This window comes from Chrysemys picta, chromosome 25 (genome assembly GCF_011386835.1).
Source record: "Chrysemys picta bellii isolate R12L10 chromosome 25, ASM1138683v2, whole genome shotgun sequence".
NCBI lineage: Eukaryota > Metazoa > Chordata > Testudines > Emydidae > Chrysemys > Chrysemys picta.
Window position 1 is genome coordinate 12,994,776 of NC_088815.1, and position 17,239 is coordinate 13,012,014.

At 39.4% G+C, this 17,239-nt stretch overlaps 1 protein-coding gene across 11 annotated transcripts in view; it reads left to right on the forward strand.

Moving 5' to 3' along the window:
• Nucleotides 1–15,492, forward strand: part of DAZAP1 (DAZ associated protein 1) — a 36,148-nt gene extending 20,656 nt beyond the window's left edge. For 4 of the 11 annotated variants that reach the window (XM_065578162.1, XM_005302350.4, XM_008163034.4 and 1 more), the window contains 6 exons: nt 2,491–2,573; nt 6,134–6,287; nt 7,811–7,840; nt 8,326–8,466; nt 9,450–9,632; nt 14,501–15,492. In XM_065578162.1, coding sequence (XP_065434234.1) covers nt 2,491–2,573; nt 6,134–6,287; nt 7,811–7,840; nt 8,326–8,466; nt 9,450–9,632; nt 14,501–14,673 — 764 coding nt within the window. In that variant the 3' untranslated portion in view covers nt 14,674–15,492. Of the gene's footprint in view, nt 1–2,490; nt 2,574–6,133; nt 6,288–7,810; nt 7,841–8,325; nt 8,467–9,449; nt 9,633–11,942; nt 12,033–14,500 lie in introns of all 11 variants that reach the window. The other 7 variants (XM_065578165.1, XM_065578167.1, XM_005302353.5 and 4 more) reach the window with 5 other exon arrangements.
• The last annotated feature ends 1,747 nt before the right edge of the window (nt 15,493–17,239 follow it).

Genomic DNA, 17,239 nt, shown 5'->3' on the forward strand with positions numbered 1-17,239 from the left:
CCCATACCTACTCACGTTGTTGTGGTCTTTTGTGCAGTGCTTTATCAAGAACTTTTCTAAATTCCAAGTAAAGTAGAAGCATAGCCAACATTATTATTATTGCTTCCTAAAAGAAATAATCTGTTTTGTTTGTCCTGATCTTTGCTTTCATGCTGTTTCATTAACTAAACCAACTACTTTTCAGTAGCTCAGAGGTTCTTACTGTGTGTTCAGTTTCTTCCCTTTAGCTGCAGTCCAGCTTCACTGTTCTCGAGTCCCCCATCTTAAACACAAAATCTGTCTAGTCCATCAGTAAACTTCTGCCTTCAAAAAAGTTAGAGCAAGTCTTCCAATAGCTATATTTATCGTTTTTTACGACATCCTTTTAAAATTTTGTGTCCGTTCCCATCTGCTCTGGAGTTCTGTCCTCTGTAATCATTCTCATTTCTTAAATACTCTTTTTATGGTATGGTGTTTGGGTCTTTAAAAAATTGTCTGTTTCCCTGAGACATGGCATCTGTCTGCTGTCTTCACCCAGTTTTCTGTGAACAAACTTTAATGGACCATCTCAGTAGTTGGATGGGTATCATCTGTTTTCCCCTCATCTTTTGAGGTGGAAGGCTGTAATATTAAACTGATCTAATACTCAATGTAGACTTTGAATGTGTCCTCTTTCTACTCCAGTGCTGCTGAGAATTCCAGTTAACTTCAGACAAATATATTGATGAAATGCGGCTTTCAGTTTTGAGGCTGCTTTCATCATAGACCAACAAAACTTCGTTTATACTGCCAGTCTCTTGTGTGTGGGAATTGCTAAAAGTTTATTCCTTTTATTTTAATTTTATTTTAGTGATGTCTTTTGCTCTTGTTGCTGACAGCAGAATTTGACCTGCTGGAATCTATTTTGGCCTGTATCTTTGTGTATTTTATATATAAACCTTCTCTACAATAGGCCTCTTTGGGCTTACCCAACCCAGTTGGATAAGCTTAGAGAGACACTAACTGTTATAGATACTGTATTTCTGTTTAACGCTTTAGAGCAATATATGGCTGCTGTCAGCACTAGCTGCAAAGCAAAATGCAAACCAAGGGGGAAAACTTGGGTTTCAGAAAAGCAGAAATGCACCCATATTCCATATGCTTTTGATGCTGCACCTTGGTTTTTTTCTTTTTCTTTCTAATTTTACTGCTGTACCCCTTAGCTAATTTTAAAGAATGGCAAAACTGTTATATACTGCATGTGTTCTTACCTTTCCTGGGATTTGGTTATTCCACCAGCAGTGAGTGGTTGATGGCATGACTCCGCCTTAATGTTCTGTGAAATTAACCACTACTTTGCCACTCTCTAGGCAGTGTCAGCAGCTACAGCCTAAGCGCAGTGGTTCTCAAACTGTGACTGCAGAGAGGTCTCCGATCACATGGTGCTGGTATCTTCTCCTTTCTGGCTGCTTCTATGGGCACTGGAACCCAACTGCCTGTAAAAGCACCTGGATTCTAGGAGGAGCCAGTGGGATTGTTGCTATAGGTGAGAGGAGGAAATGAGTTACCCTTCGGAACACCAGAGCACCAGTGCTAGAGATGTGCAGGGCAAAAGGCTCCTGGGGAACATCTACTGAGATTGAAGAAGGAGGGAACTAGGCAGCAAGGGGAAGGGATAGCAACAGAACAGATTGGGCAGAGATGAATTGACAAGCAAGAGACATGAGTGGTTGGTTTTTGTTTTTAAGGCAACCCTGGTTACTTTAAACAGCGAAATACTTCTCGTTTGCTGTGCAGGCAACTGCTATATTTGGCACAGGAGAGCTATGATTGGCAGGGGTAATGTCCATTAAGTGCTCTCTGTGTTAAGATGTAAGAAGTTTGAGAATCTCTGACCTAGGCTGTTAGTTTCTGAAGCTTATCATTCATCCATGGAGTGGTAAAAATTCTCATGCTTTATCAGCTACATTTCAAAAAAAATTCCTTTAAATTTGTACTGTTTTCCAAGAAAGTAAATACCCCCCACACACGCACAATATTTTTTGGGGAGGAGCGGGGGGGTTACTTTGCAGCGTTAGTAACTGTAATAAGTGTAAGTTTTACCTGGGTTCCTAATCCTAGGATATATTTTGGTTCAAGGATGAGAGCAAAGCTGCCTTATTTTAACCTGCTGTTCCACAAACATTGTTTTTAGAAGTTGTGGTACAGTAACATTTAGGGTTGTGGTAGTGTTTATCTCTCCACCCCTTTTAGTGGATGGATTAGATACAAGAAGCTAAACATTGATTTTAATTGTTTCAGTTTGTAATGTTGCATGTATGAAACTAAGCTGAGGCATTAGTTGCCTGATAATTTATATATAAAGTACACACTACAGTTTTCTCAGAGGACTGATTTTTGAGAACTTCATAACACAAGCCTTGGTTATCTGAAGCCCCTGCTTGAACCCTTGGTCCGCCCCTAATACTGTTCATCATCCTGTTTTGTGTCACAACACCCTGCTACCTTGATTCACTCTTCGTCGTTGGCTAGGTTTTGGATTTATTACTTTCGAGGACGAACAATCAGTGGACCAGGCTGTCAACATGCATTTTCACGACATCATGGGCAAAAAAGTGTGTAGTTGTAGTTTTATTTTACCTTAAGACAAAACCAAGTCTTGGGCAATTGGCAATTTCACTGGTGAAATAGAATCAGTAATTTGTGGTTTAAACAGGGGAGATCCTAAAAAGTTAAAGAAAATCCAAATTCAGGGCTTTGTCCATGATGATGGGGAAAGTCCCTTGAGTTTGCATAAGACAATGGATATGAGGGGAACCTCTCCTTAACTTGCTGCCTATCCCATGGGAAGGAAACAGACCTTGAAGGCCTGAGTATTTATGCAAGTTATTTAAACAGTTCAGATGAGTCCTGGACCATTATACAAATAGCAAACTGCTCCATTTGAGCAGTATTTGTATCTGAATAAATTGACTCTATGAATAGTCATGGTCTATGCACTGCTACATGACTGCTCACTATTTTCCTTTTCAGCAGCAGGGATAGAAGTTAGTTTTAATTCTCATATGTTTGTAAATTGAGATCCCAGTGAAATCTCTGAGCTGGCTAAGGCTCGGTTTAACATACCACTCCTTCAGATGTGCATTTCATATTCAAATTTTGAGGCACTTTGAGGGGATCTGCCTTTATAGTCCTAAACTTTAACCCAAAAAAGACCATAAAACATCATGAAGGATTGGTTTTTTAAAAATTGGGTCACTTACTGTGAAACTTTGATACGAACCCACATGTTCTATATAGTATTTAACCACAATGCAGTTAAGTGACCTCTGGTTGTTTCATCTTCATACTGTGTTGTCAGCACAAGGAGGTTTGATAGGTGAGGGATTCCGCCTTTCTACTCCTTTTGATTGTATAATCAACTGTGAACATTAAGATTCACCTATGGAAAATTTAAAAGTAGAATGAACAAGTAGTTCCTGAGAGAAATTCCTAAATCTTAACTATATTGTGAATATCACAGCTTCTAAAAGGGAAATTCTGGTAAAATCGAAAATATTGCAGCTTTATACAGCTTACCCTGAATTTGAAAACATAGATGTTAGAAGGCTGTTGAAAATCTACATGAAAAGTAACCCAAAGAAACTTGCATCAAAACCAAAGGACTTTGTCATAGTCCTTTAACTCAAACATTTTTCCATGTTGAATTCAAAAGATTTCTACAGCCTAGTATCTCTCAGGCATTTCTTTGGCTGACAGGTAATGTGTTCTTGTGGGTTAGTGCAAAATTTGCATTGTTAGATTACAATGCTCTATACAAAGCGCTTTAAAAAGTCACTGTTAAAAATTAAGTATTTAAAGGGTTACTACCCTATTTCGATACACTGAAACTACAGTCACATTGAGAAAGAGAATGGTTTACCAATTAATACAAATGAATTATCTGCATGAACACACTTTTGACCCAAACCTTGGAAGGAGGAACATGCGTAACTTTCTTACTGTGAGTAGTTGAGTAATCTCATTTGAATCAATGCAGCTACTTACATGAGTAAAGTTATATGTGTATTTGCAGAATTGGAGCATTTATTTACTTGTTATCCTTTATACATCCATTGCTTTTTCACTGATATTACCTTAAACTTTGGAAGAACTACTTAAATTAGAGCACAGATTGCAAGGCAGTATGCCATTTATGAACAGAACCAAGGGATGCCACGGCTACTTTTTTATGGTTCTGTAAATCTGTGGAGAGCCCCCTTGTAAGTCTCTAAAGTGTCATAATCTTTTATGTGATCAGTTCTTGAGGTATTTCAATCAATTGCTACTCACTAATAGTGCCTCTTTAGGTCTCTATTTGCTATACAGTGGTTCCTGAACAGGCTCAGCATCAGAATTGAAATAATTTTCTGGGATTACCTTAACTATTTCTTGCATGACCTGGTCTAAAACGTGCACAAATATATGCAGTATTTTCCCCGGTTGCATGAAAGAAACCTAGGTAGTTCTTCCTCTTTTGAGTGTTTATAACTTTGGCCTTGGGCAGGTCTAGAATTCTCACCTTGATCCTAAAATTTGTTTGCATTAGGTTGTCCCAATCCCTAGTTTAGGAGTCTAACACTTCCAAATGCTGGTTTACAGGTTAATGAAATTCTGCCATTTAGATAAATGTAACATTGGATGGTCCACCCCCTTAATTGATTATTAATAGATGCTTCAAGATTTTGAAATACTTTTCTTTATAATTAAAAATTTATTGCTGAAGTGAATCTGTATCCATATGTTACTGAAAGTAGAAATTTAAAATTACGAGCAGGACTTTGCTTTTGTAAGCAGTAACGGAATTCCCTTCAGGAAAATGAGTTAAGACTCATTAATTTGAATTCTTTGAGAAATTCCCTTGGTTCCTCTCTAGCAGGGCATTCAGCTGACAGAGGTTTGGTTACTGTCATGTATAGTGTCCTTGGGGCATCTTCAGAAGAAGGGAGGAGGAGAGGGAGGCCTTTGTCCTTGTGCTGTGTCAATTTCCCGTTTGTTCTGTAACATGAATGGTTTAAAGACCTAGCAGGAAGAATTCTGAATACTTTATTTTCCATACTACTCAGGCCAATTAGCAATTGAGATTTATTTTCTTTGTACTCTGGCATCCACTAAAATTAATCATAAAATAAAAAAAAACTTTAATTCAGCATACATGAGTGCTGAGTGTTTCATTAAATCAGAAACTGGATTTTTTGGTTGAGGTTTATATTGAATTTGGAGCTTATTTTAAGTAGGTCAGATACACTTGATGCCTTGGGGCCCTAAGACATTTTATCTTTAAATGAAATAAGTTAAGCACTGAGGATTAACACTTTTAAAAACAGGAAGGTTTTTGTCACTGACTTAACACAGTATGAAGATTTGCTTCTTATTGACTCAACTGTCCATTTTTATTACTTGCATGTTTGTTTACTTTTTTGTTAGATGTAATGTAAGATTCTCTTATCACATCCATTCCCTCTGACATTGTTTGAGTTATTGAGATTCTTTAAGCGTTAGCCTGGGGAAGGTAAGTCTTTATCTTCCATTAGACATTTAAATAAAACCTAAGTAAAAAACCAAACAAACGAATGTGTGTTTCTCAGGTATGAACAGAGCTGAAATTGCAGGTAGATGGGGTGGGTTTAAACTATAACTTCCAAATGAACCCCAATCATCCTTAAATGTTAAAGCATTAGTACCCTTTTTCAGAGTGGACTCTTTGCTTGTGGAAAGATCTTTACTAAAATTGTTTTCTTCTTCGTAAATGTCACAGTGAACATTTAAAAAATAGTCTAAAGACTAAGTTAAAAAGGTTGTGCCTATACATTTTTAGCAAAGAGCCATTGTAAGAGGGTACTGCTGCTTTAAGATGAGCAAGCAAATGACTACTTAATACAATGGAACAGCAATTGTTTGTAGGACATGTTTTGCTTTAAATATATGTTGATATAGGACTTGTAATGTCTTACTATCGCATCTATTGTACCTGAGAAACATTTTTTAATTACTGGCCTAACTAGTTTTATAATTAAGTATTTAGACATAAGTCATAAGGTGCTAAGTGTAGTCTTAAGTGTAATTAAGGGTGTGTGAAGGGAAGGGGGGTGAACTAACCTACATCATCTCCTAAATGGCTAATCTGTTTGTTTAGGTGGAGGTAAAACGTGCAGAACCTCGTGATAGCAAAAGCCAAACCCCAGGGCCACCAGGTGCCAGCCAGTGGGGAAGCCGGATCATGCCAAGTGCTGCCAATGGCTGGGCAGGTCAGCCCCCTCCTACCTGGCAACAAGGATACAGCCCTCAAGGTACATTTTCTTTGGGAGGGTTTCAGAGAGCCAGAGTCAGTGATTCCTGTCTTCCTTAAAACTGGCAGTGTCTGTCACAAGCCATGGTTTTGTTACAGACCACGTTTAACTTGCATTATTCTTTCAAAAGGTAACAACATCTCATTAGTGATACAGATACTTCCAAGTGGAGTGAAGCCATCTATGCAGTGACACAGTAGAGAACTAAAGAACTCTGCATCTGTTTTCCCCAATTCTGCCTGGGGTTTTCCTTAATTTAATTTTTTCAGAATGATTTTTGTTACATGCTGCAGAAATCAATGGGTCTTGGCAGCACAAGTTCTGTTTCCTCAACATCCTCCATCCTGATTAAGTGGGGATCATTACTGTGATTGGTGCTTCATCCATTCTGTTTGTGTGGGGAGCAGGAGTACCAAATCAGCATGTTCTTTTTACTCAGTAATGGGGAGAAGTCAGGGAGAATTGCATGATTCTGCAGCTGTGGGAATGTGGGTGGCATGGGGCCCTGATTAAAAATATTTATGGAACACTGATTTTCAAAGATGAAATCTGAAATGAGTTTCAAGAGAAATGACGAGTGAAATATGAAGGGAAAACAGGCTATCTTGTGTCTTTGTATTTCATTACTTAGTGTAGCCTGGAAAAGTAACAAGCAGCTCTAGGGTTAGTTGTTAGTGGTGATGCAGGGGAGCACTTAATGCATATAATTTTCTTGATTTAGCTTGAGCCCTTTGGGGCTGGAAGGAGCAGATGCTTGTTTTAGTTTTGAATGCCATAAAAAAAAAACCCCAAGATTTTGGACACACAATAAATGTGCTGAATTCATTTAAAGAATGTTTTCATACCATATGAAGAAATAAAGTGGCATAATTGAGACATCTAACCGAATATATAACCTGCCTTTCTCAGATATGAGAAATTATTACCATGGGGATAGGGGGTGGCGCCACCTTGTCCATTATGCCCCCATAGGATGGCTTACTGTTTCCCCATGGTACTTATTAACTTGAAAGATGCACCTGAGGCTTTGACAGTCTGCACAGATTTGCTAATCTGCAAACTCAGATTGAGAAACTAGATCACTTTCATCTTGGTTATTTGTAGGGAAAGGTATCATTATATCAGTCTGTGGGCGGGATTAAATGCAGGACTGTTAAATAAGTTAAACTTTCTACCTTCACACTGCAGCAAATATAAAATGAGGTTCCATGGTTCTAAAACACTTGAAATAGCTGAATGATAACTCTTATCAGCATTATATTTGAAACACCTTGTAACGATAGCTTCACCTTTGCAATCCTTAGTCTTTTTAAACAAAGTTATGGAATGACTTTTAACGCTAGAATATTCTCTCAATTTGAACAGTGAGTGTAATTTGAGTTTTGAGACTCCTGGACACTTCTTGCATTAGCTCTTTAACCAATGTAGAACACTATTTTTTCAGAATTGCATTATATGCCATTTTTAATAGAACAGTTTCAATATATAAGTGGATAAACTATCATTCTGTTTCATTGTTTTAGGAATGTGGGTACCAGCTGGACAGGCAATTGGTAAGTAGGTAACAAAAGTTTGATTGTTTAGTATATTGTAAACTGTAGAAAAGGCCAACTGGTAGTGCAGATGTAAATTGCTTTTCAATGAGAATTGATGGTGGCTGTAAATTTCTCAAGTACAGTGCTTCTAAGCTAGTTTTAAAACTCAACTTTTGAGTTTGTATTGGAAAAAAATATGGGGCAGGGGGAACAGTTCTGTTCTTAACTATTCAGTGTTGGGAATTGGAATACACCCTTTTGCTGATAATGCAATTAAACTGATACTGGCCATCAAGAAAATAAATACAAAAAAGAGAACTGTAGAGCTATTTTCCAAAGTTCGTATCCATAGAGGGGGTAGAGTTTCCGAGAATTTGGTTCCAAGTACGGTAACAACTTCTTTATTCTGTTTGAGGTAATTTTGACTTGGTATTAAAAAGTTGCCTTTGCTGAATTTAGATGAAGGCACCACTGTTCTCACAACTCTGTATTGGATTTTCTAGGTGGGTATGGACCGCCTCCTCCAGGAAGAGGAGCCCCACCTCCTCCACCACCTTTTACCTCATACATAGTTTCTACGCCTCCTGGAGGATTCCCACCTCCACAAGGGTTTCCACAGGGCTATGGCACCCCTCCACCATTTAGTAAGTGTCCTCTGTGAGTCTCGAACCAATGATGTGCCATTGAACACAGGAACAAGTTTTAGTCAGTTCTGTTTGTCTTTGTTTCATGCCTTTCTGTGAATTCACTGGAGTCTTTCACATTTGATCCACCTGTGGATCCACTCAAATATTTGTTCTGTAACTAGAAATCAGTATATTTTCAGTTCATGTTTCTTTGAATCCGTCAATTCTGATCATATTAATAATACTTAGACAAACTGAGAGGTTATGGTATTATTACGTTTTGACTGAGGACTTTTATTTTTGACCTCTCCTTTCTAGAACTGAGGTATTCAAGATAGTAATACTGCATGTTGAAGACTAGAGACACAGGCTCCCTTGAAAATTCTAGCCTAAGAAATTAGGCATCCTGCTCTCATTTGAATTTAAATGGGATTTGGGTACCTAACTCCTTTACGTTCCTTTAAAATTCCTATGCACAATTGGGTTAAAACTGGCAGAAAGATGCCCTTAATTATACAGAGTTTCTTGCACATCCATTATGCACCTGTTAGTTTTGATTCTTGTGCTTTGGGGAAGCAGCCTGTCCAGGATTTTTCAGCCTGAGGCTTTTGACAACTTCCTTATTTGGATGGATGAAAGGCTTTTTGGAGGGGTGTCTCACCATGCTTTTCCCTGCTCCCCCAGTACACCTTTCGGTACCTGTGTCTACCTCTTCAGCTATTTTTTGCTAGGTAAGATGGTTCAATTGCAGTCTGTGTAACAGGTATAAGATTTCACATCTCTTAAAAGACTTTAGCTGTGGATAGGATGACTGTCAAGAGATGGTTAAATCAATCCCTTTACATCAGCTACAGGCAACAAGTAGTAATCTCTTTTCTGTAGACACCTTACAAAGGGTTTAGTAATAAAATGTTAAATTACTCTGAAGCCAAGTGAAAAGTCCAAGTGCTTTTGGCCTCGTAACATGTCACAGATTTTATGCTCTGCCTCTTATTTATCAGGTTTTGGATATGGTGCTCCACCTCCTCCACCTGACCAGTTTGCCCCTCCTGGAGTACCCCCTCCACCTGCCACTCCTGGGGCAACACCACTAGCTTTCCCACCGCCACCACCACCATCTCAGGCAACTCAGGACATGAGCAAACCCCCAACTGCTCAGCCAGAATTCCCTTATAGCCAGTTTGGTAAGTAACTGCATATAAAATACACTCAGAGCGGCAACCTTTCCCCTCAGCCCCAAGGTTCTGCTTTCCTTTTATTCATAATGTTTTGGTGAAAAGTCACAGTTTCCAGGAGCAGTGTATTAATGCTGATAGCATTTGTACTAATGGTGGGAATTCCAGCTCTCAAGGGCCCCCAAAACATCCAATACTCTGATATCACAGTATTGTTTCATTCCTATTCTGCCTGAAGTATTGCCCATTTCCTGAATCGCTAAATAACTGGCTCTCTAAAGATCTGTGCAGTGGTGGAATAAGTCACCACTTGCGTTCCCCCAAATGCTCCAATTAAAACCCTTTTTTGTTCAACTAACAATTTCACACTGCAAGGTGCTCAGTAGTTTGCTTCCTTTTCTGTTGAAATGTCTTTGGTTAACACAGTAGCAGCCAAAGGGAATTCTGGTAATCTTACCTCAAGGAAGATGCACTAGAATTGAAGCAAAGCACAGTGAAAAGGGCACTGAAAATCATTGAGTGATGGGGCTTGCCATAAGAGGGTGGGCTCAGCAAGGAGAACAGTGATACTTAAAAGTAGTATCTAATTATTCTAGAGTAACGGGAATTGACTGAGACAAAAAAATAATAAAGGGTATAGCAAAATCTGACCTGCATGCCCCTTTTGTCCCTGTTTCATGAGACTTGTTGAAATTGATGCAGCTAATTTAAAACAAAAGTGGATACTTACTAGGGAAAACTTTATCAAACTCTGGAGCTCATTGCTGAAAGTAGGTGATAAAGAATGATTTAGAAGGTTAGCTACAGTAAGACAAAATATGGGAAGTCAAAGTCTCGTGCTACTGGCTGAAAGATGACTATTTGTGGAGATCAGGAAGGAGTTCTTTCATTTTACCCTTGCACCCAAGCCTTCCATGAGCAGCATTGCCCAATTAACTGGGTGGGTGTGCCGCCGCCTTGATCACTGGCTATTGGTAACCTCTGAAGGCAGCATAATACGCAAGGTGAGCCTAGGAATCAAGAATGGCCACTCTGTCCCTGCATTTTAACCACTTTCCCCCTGTGTTTATGCATGCCCTACTAGTCCCATATAAAATACCTGCAGAAGCTGTTCATTACGAAATGTCTGCTTCATAAAGTTCTTTGAATGGATTTTCTGTAGTCCAAAAAATCTGAAGTATAGGACTCCTGATAGGAGGAGATCAGCTTTTCAGTTGTTCTTGACATGCATAAGAAGAGGGTGTTAGTTATGATTGGTTGAGTTAGAGATGTTCTTAAGCTTGTGTCATAGACACAGTAGCTGGGATCAAAAGTTCCTCCAATTTGACTTCAGGTGGAAGATTTTCTTGTCTTGTTGGAAATGTGCCTCTGTTACATATGAGAGGAAACATTTACTCAATAGAAAAAAACTGATGCATACAAATGTATCTTGTCTCAGACTTGGTAGCCAAGTCTTTTAATACCAATAATTAAAATGGATCCAAACAGCAAAGGTATAATTGATTTATATATAAACTTTCCATACAGGGAACTCTGCTCTAAAGTTCCTGTTGCAAGACTTTTATGTAGTAACCTCCAATTATCACTTTAAAAAATTCACCACTCAGTTTAATTGACTGACTTTCAAAACAATGCTGTGAGGGATAGTTGGGGTGTCTGGTGTAAGGAATATGTAGTCCCAGCTGCATCTTGTATAAATCTTGGAGACATTTTTTCCTACAGCGAAATGCTGGTTGTAGTTAGTCCTTAGTGGTTAATGGATTTTTTGGGAGGAGGAAGAGGGTTAGATAATGTTGTTAAATGGATTAGTGGGATTAATCTCTCTCACCCCAAAATTCATGCCAGAAAGCAAACTACTTCTGTATAAGACTGCACTCTCACAGTATATGTACACAGTGATAGAAGTGTTCGACTTAGTGTATCACCACCCAAGTCAATAACCTCTTCATGTTTATAAAGCTATGTTTAAGATCTTTTTAACCTCTTTACGATCTTTGGAACTTCATATGTCATTTGCAATTCAGCTAGCAGCATTGGTATACAAAAGGCAGTTAACAAGTTTTTCATGTTTTCACTTAAATGCATAGAGTTTATAGACTTTAAAGAGGCATCAAAGTATTTAATCGTTTTGGCATTTACAGATTCATCCTGGCTTCACAGCATCATAAATGCTGCTATGTTTACAGCTGAGATAAATGTAAACACTCTAGTAAATTAAACTCTAACAAGGGTGTGTCTCCCTCACCCCAAAAAAAAAATTATATCTCTGTACAGGGCTGTCTTGGGGTTAGTCACCCTGGTCTCCTCATTTCTTACTAGGGCTGGGTACCTATTCTCAAGACCCTTCAGGCTACGCGCCAATACTTTGTTTACACTCTTATGGTCAGGCTGAGCAGTGATATATCCTAGGTAGGTGGAGCCTATTTACAACCAATGCTCTTACTTTATCTGCATTTGGGAAATTAACTTTTGTTTCTTTCAGGGTCTCTTCTCTTTGAGGGTGGGTGAGATAAGTATGGTGGCTTGGAAATGTTTGCTTTTTACAGTTCAAGGATAATCTACTGTAAATATCTGTTAGTTGGCCTAAGTAAAAACACGTCGTTGGAATATGACTCCACTGCTGTTCGCTTCCCAAGATATTGCATTGGCAAGACTTAGATTGTCTTGTGTAAGCAAATTGCATTTAGTTACCCTAAGCAACAGAGTCAGTATCGCCTGCTACTGTTGACACAACTGACTTAGAAACCAGGTCACTCTGGAGTTGTGAATCAGCTATGTGTCACTGTTGGAAGTGACAATGCAGACCAATGGTGGGATAGTTCACTGGAGGAAAGAACAATTCCCCTTCTCTCCCCCCCCCCCCTCCCCCAACGTTGGCTGTTTGTTTGACTGCTGGATTCCTTTGTGGCAAACAACCCAGCAGAGCTCTGGTTTTCGTAACTCTTCACTGGAAGCCATAATGCTGGTGAGAGTAATGTGATTATCTTTACTCCGAACCCCACCACTTGGCATTAAATTAATGCATTTAAGGTTGCCTACTGATCTTTGTGTCAAAAACAGCTGAATTAGCAGCTTGAGAAATCTTCAAACGGGAAACCCATGTGCAATGCACCGTTGGGTTCGTTAGTGGTAGTAAGTCCTGTGAGACAGGCAGAGCTTGGAATTGAAATACCAAGGAGATGCCAAGAGACTGTTGCTTTGGATTAGCAGAGTTAAACCTGCTTTAACCCTGTGCAGACAAAATGTGAGTCCCAGAGATCTACTGAGTAATTCTAGGATTCTTACCAAGGCTGTCTTACCTAGTGGAATTTCACATTGATGCCATTGTAATGACTGACGGTTGTATTTTAATCACTAGAAATATTCTGTTAGATTTCTTAACTTCTTTTAGTAAGTTACTATTAATACACATCCATTTGCCTTCCAGGAATTTAGTTTTTTCCTCCAAATTGAAAGGCTGTCTCTCTGTCTCCTCTGTCATCCTGCTTACTCTAAACCTGTTGCTCCAAAATCTCTTACCTCAGCTCCAGATTATGTCGTAGAATGGAGGTTACAATCTCATTGACAAGGCAGGAGGAAGATGTGGTAGGAGGTAAAAGTCTCCTGATTCTGTAGTTACCTTTATGATCTCTTCAGGGAAAGGGAGCTAGTTGTTACCCTGTCAGAAAGATACTGATTTACAGAATAAATGAGCATGAAGTTCACAGAGGGACAGCTCACTTTTAGATTTAAAATAAGTAAGTCAGGTGAAACAGCTTAGACTAACTCAGTAGTTGTGTTAGTATGAATAGCAAGGGTACACAGAAGGGATGGCTATTCCAATATAACTATTTATCTGTTGCTTGTGTTTTTGCTACATTGGAAATATAGTCTGCCTGCTTAAGTTATGTGGGAAGCTGATGATAAAATAGCTTTTGCCGTTCTTTTGAGCTACCTTTGAGAAGAAACTTGCCACACCATTTGCTCATTTCAGCTGGTTCTGTGCAGCGAGTTAACGCCAGGGTAGGGTGTTGGATTTGGATGGCAATTAGCTGAAGTTCCCTTTTTAACCGCATAGTGGGGGCAATAGCAGCAATAACAAAGCTTCCTGATTCTGGTCTGTGGATTTGATGGAAGTTTATGGGAGTCCAGTCACCACAAACTTTGAAAGGGACACTGTCAAGTTGGGTTTTTTAATTGACAATTTCAGAAAATTCTAGTTTCTGATGCAACCATCATCTTAAAAAAAATACATTCAGGGCCTAGTATTTAAAACTCCTTTTTAAAAGAATTTCCTACGGTTATCTTTATAGGGGTCTTTTCAGCAAAGGAAAACTTGACCATACACAGGAAACTAAAATTGGCTGTACACAAAATAAACCGAAAATCACAAACTCTCACTAACTCCTTTCAGTTACAAACATCAACTATAGTAACTGTCAAATTTTCAGACAGATGTTTCCCCATTAATCTTCTCTACCTCTGCTGAAACGGACAGAATGCTAGTTTTGCTAATATGAACACTTATCCATTATGGACTAATAGATACTACCAACCCACTTTACATAAGCCTCTGAACAGCAGTAGCATGACATTTTGGTCACCACCAGCCTGGGTAAGATTTGATATAGAGTGAAAAGCACTATCTCCAATTAGGCATTCAGTCCCCTCTCCTCTCTGCCTTTTATCAGTTCCTGTATTTTCTACATGTAAATCCAAATAACTTGGTCAAATGTCAAAGCAACTATCATCTGGGTATTAGATCAGCACATCATTGTGTGTTCATAAGGCTGTGCATTGGTGTGTGTGGCATCAGTTTTGAAATGGTGCTGTGCCTCTACCTTTGAGCGTGTGGACTGTAATAGAAGCTTACTGCAGCCTTTTCCTCTTCTTCCCAGGTTATGGACAAGACTTGAGCGGTTTTGGACAAGGTTTCTCCGACCCCAGCCAGCAGCCCCCCTCCTATGGAGGCCCCTCGGTGCCACCATCAAGTGGCCCACCTGCAGGAGGAAGTGGTTTTGGACGAGGACAGAACCATAATGTGCAAGGATTTCACCCCTACAGACGCTAGCACATGCAGGGAGTCCTGTCCACAGTGGGATATCTGGTAGCAGCTGAACCCGGGAATCCCAGACTTCTGAACTTGTGACAATCACATACTTGATGGAAGAAAAATCTAACAACATTGGGGGAGGGGAATGGGAGGGGGGATGGCTTTTGAAGGCAACGCTGTGGGTGTTTGGACTGCAGGTTTTAAATATATTCCTTTCTCTAACCCATCAGCACAAATAAAGAAAATGTCACTGGTTCAAACTACAGGGTTTTAAAAATGTCTTCAGCTTTAATTCAAAACTTCAGGTTTCTTTTTTTGAAATTATTTTTCCTGAGCCTTTGTTTTACCGTATATTGTAAACTTTTATGTTTAAAGAAAAATATATACATTTACAGATTGTGAAATTTTTAAGAGAAATTTTCTACTATGTATGCTGGCTTATTTTTTAATTTAAAACAGGGTTTCCGTTAGCAATGTTGGAAGTGATGGTCCGTTTCAACCCCTTTACTTCTAACATAATGGTGGGGCAGTTGGTCCAGAAACTCTGGGAGTTAAAAGAAGAAATCTACTGAGTGTATTTTGCTTTTGTTACCTGACAGTATAGAACTGGTAACAATGCAGGTGCAGACTTGTTGATGCACAGTGTCACTTACGAAGTACAGCATTTAGATCTGTGCTTCAAACTCTTTAAAATCCTCTGTGGATTTCATTAGGGGTTAACGGAGGCCTTGTTAAGATGTAGATTTCCCTCAGGCAAAAGGTTTAGGTGCATTTTGCACTAACCAGTGATTACCCCTGGTTTGAATAAAGAGAAGTACATTTGGATTAGAAACATAAGCCTGTCTCCATTTTTTTTTTTTTCTTACAAATTTTTCCATGTGAATTTGGGTTCTCATGAAAGTTGCCAGATTGACAGCCCTGGAAAAGAAGTCCTTGTGGGTAGAGCATCAGTGCACACTTACCCACACTTTTTGCTCTGTGCCTCAACCAGGACCTATAGGTACTGCCTAGAAGTGAAAGCATAATGCACTCTTCATGCCCTTTCAGCCATTAATGCAAGTGATATGATTGGGCTGGTGTAGGATTTGGACTGAGACCATTAAATTCATTTCATAGGCTACTGAAGAACCTCAGTAGCTTTAGGTCCGTACCAGCCTGATCTGGATTTGAACTGGTAATGTACAGGTGAAAGACTCAATATACCATTATGAGTCTCCAAAACCCTCTTCTGTCTCTTACATGTGCGTGACTATAAGCAGGAATTGATGCATTACGGTGCATTAGCATGTTAATTCAGTGATCTGCTTTAGTCTAGAATTAAAGGTGGTTAAGTTTCAAGATTATCAGGCTGCAAAGTAATCTTAAATCCTAAATGTAACATGTAAACATATACAAGCTCTTAATTTAAGAGGTGAGATCAAAGTACATAAATGTATAATGGAAGAATATATCCATCTCAAAGAAGAGAGTGGGACTAACTCCTCTGAGATTTCGAGGTCCTTTTGATATGTATAAAAGCAGTGGCAATATATATATTGCACTGTTCTCTGGGATATCCTTTTAATTTCTCATGTGTCCTCGTACAAGTCCAGGTAGTGTTACCTCCCCATATCAAGGATCTGATCTATGAAAAAAATCCTCCACTGCATAATTCCTCTGGAATCAGCTTTGTGCTGGTTTGAGCAGTGATAGTGGATTAAACTCCAATTGTTTGCAAACTGGTATGTGAGCTAGCTGCTTTATTCAAGAAAGTGCTTCGGGGCAGGTCGTAGGGAGCTAATGAACTGTGGTGTCGCCTTCACAGAGCTGGGTTCATATATGGTTCAGAATGCAAACTAAACTAGTTTGAACTTGTAGGCTTGCGTGACACTTCATCAACACATCCAGATTTTACCACAAATCTCCACCTACAGAAGCCACTCCCACTATGCCCAGATCTTCCCCAAACCCATTCATTGGCTTCCCCTGAACCTCTGTGTCACATTTAAGCTCCTTGTTCTTACCTTCAAAGCCCTGCATAACTTGGCTTCTGCCTACCTCTCTGCAAGTAACTAAACCCCCATCTTGCTTTTCTTTCTTCCATGCAGCCTCCTGTTCTGAGGTGCTCCCTCCAGCCTGAATTTTCAGTGCCTCTGCTAAGTCCTGTGAACACTTCATTTGGCCTGTGAACCTTAGTGTTAAAACAGAGAACTAACTTTGCAGCACCAGCTCTGCTCTGTTGCTTCTTGATGTCCTTCAACCTTCCATCTTTCGTCTGTGGATTGCGTAGATTGCAAGCCAGGGCTGGGTCCCTTGTCTTTGCATGTCTGGCTCCAACCTGCTTTTAGCGTTGTCATTGTACAGCACAGTAATTTGTACTTCAGAGACAACTGGCACATCTGGGGAAGGCGATGGGTCAGAATTTTAGAGACTGGATGAATTAGTTGCAAGCTTCTGAACACAAGTTGATGTAGTTCTATTAATGCTGGAAAATATCACTTGCAGCGTTTCACATCTTTGCTGCTACTTGCTGTGTGTGAGTTATGCTTGTAATCTCAGTACAAATATAACAAACTGTGACACTTATATAGGGAGGAGACAATTC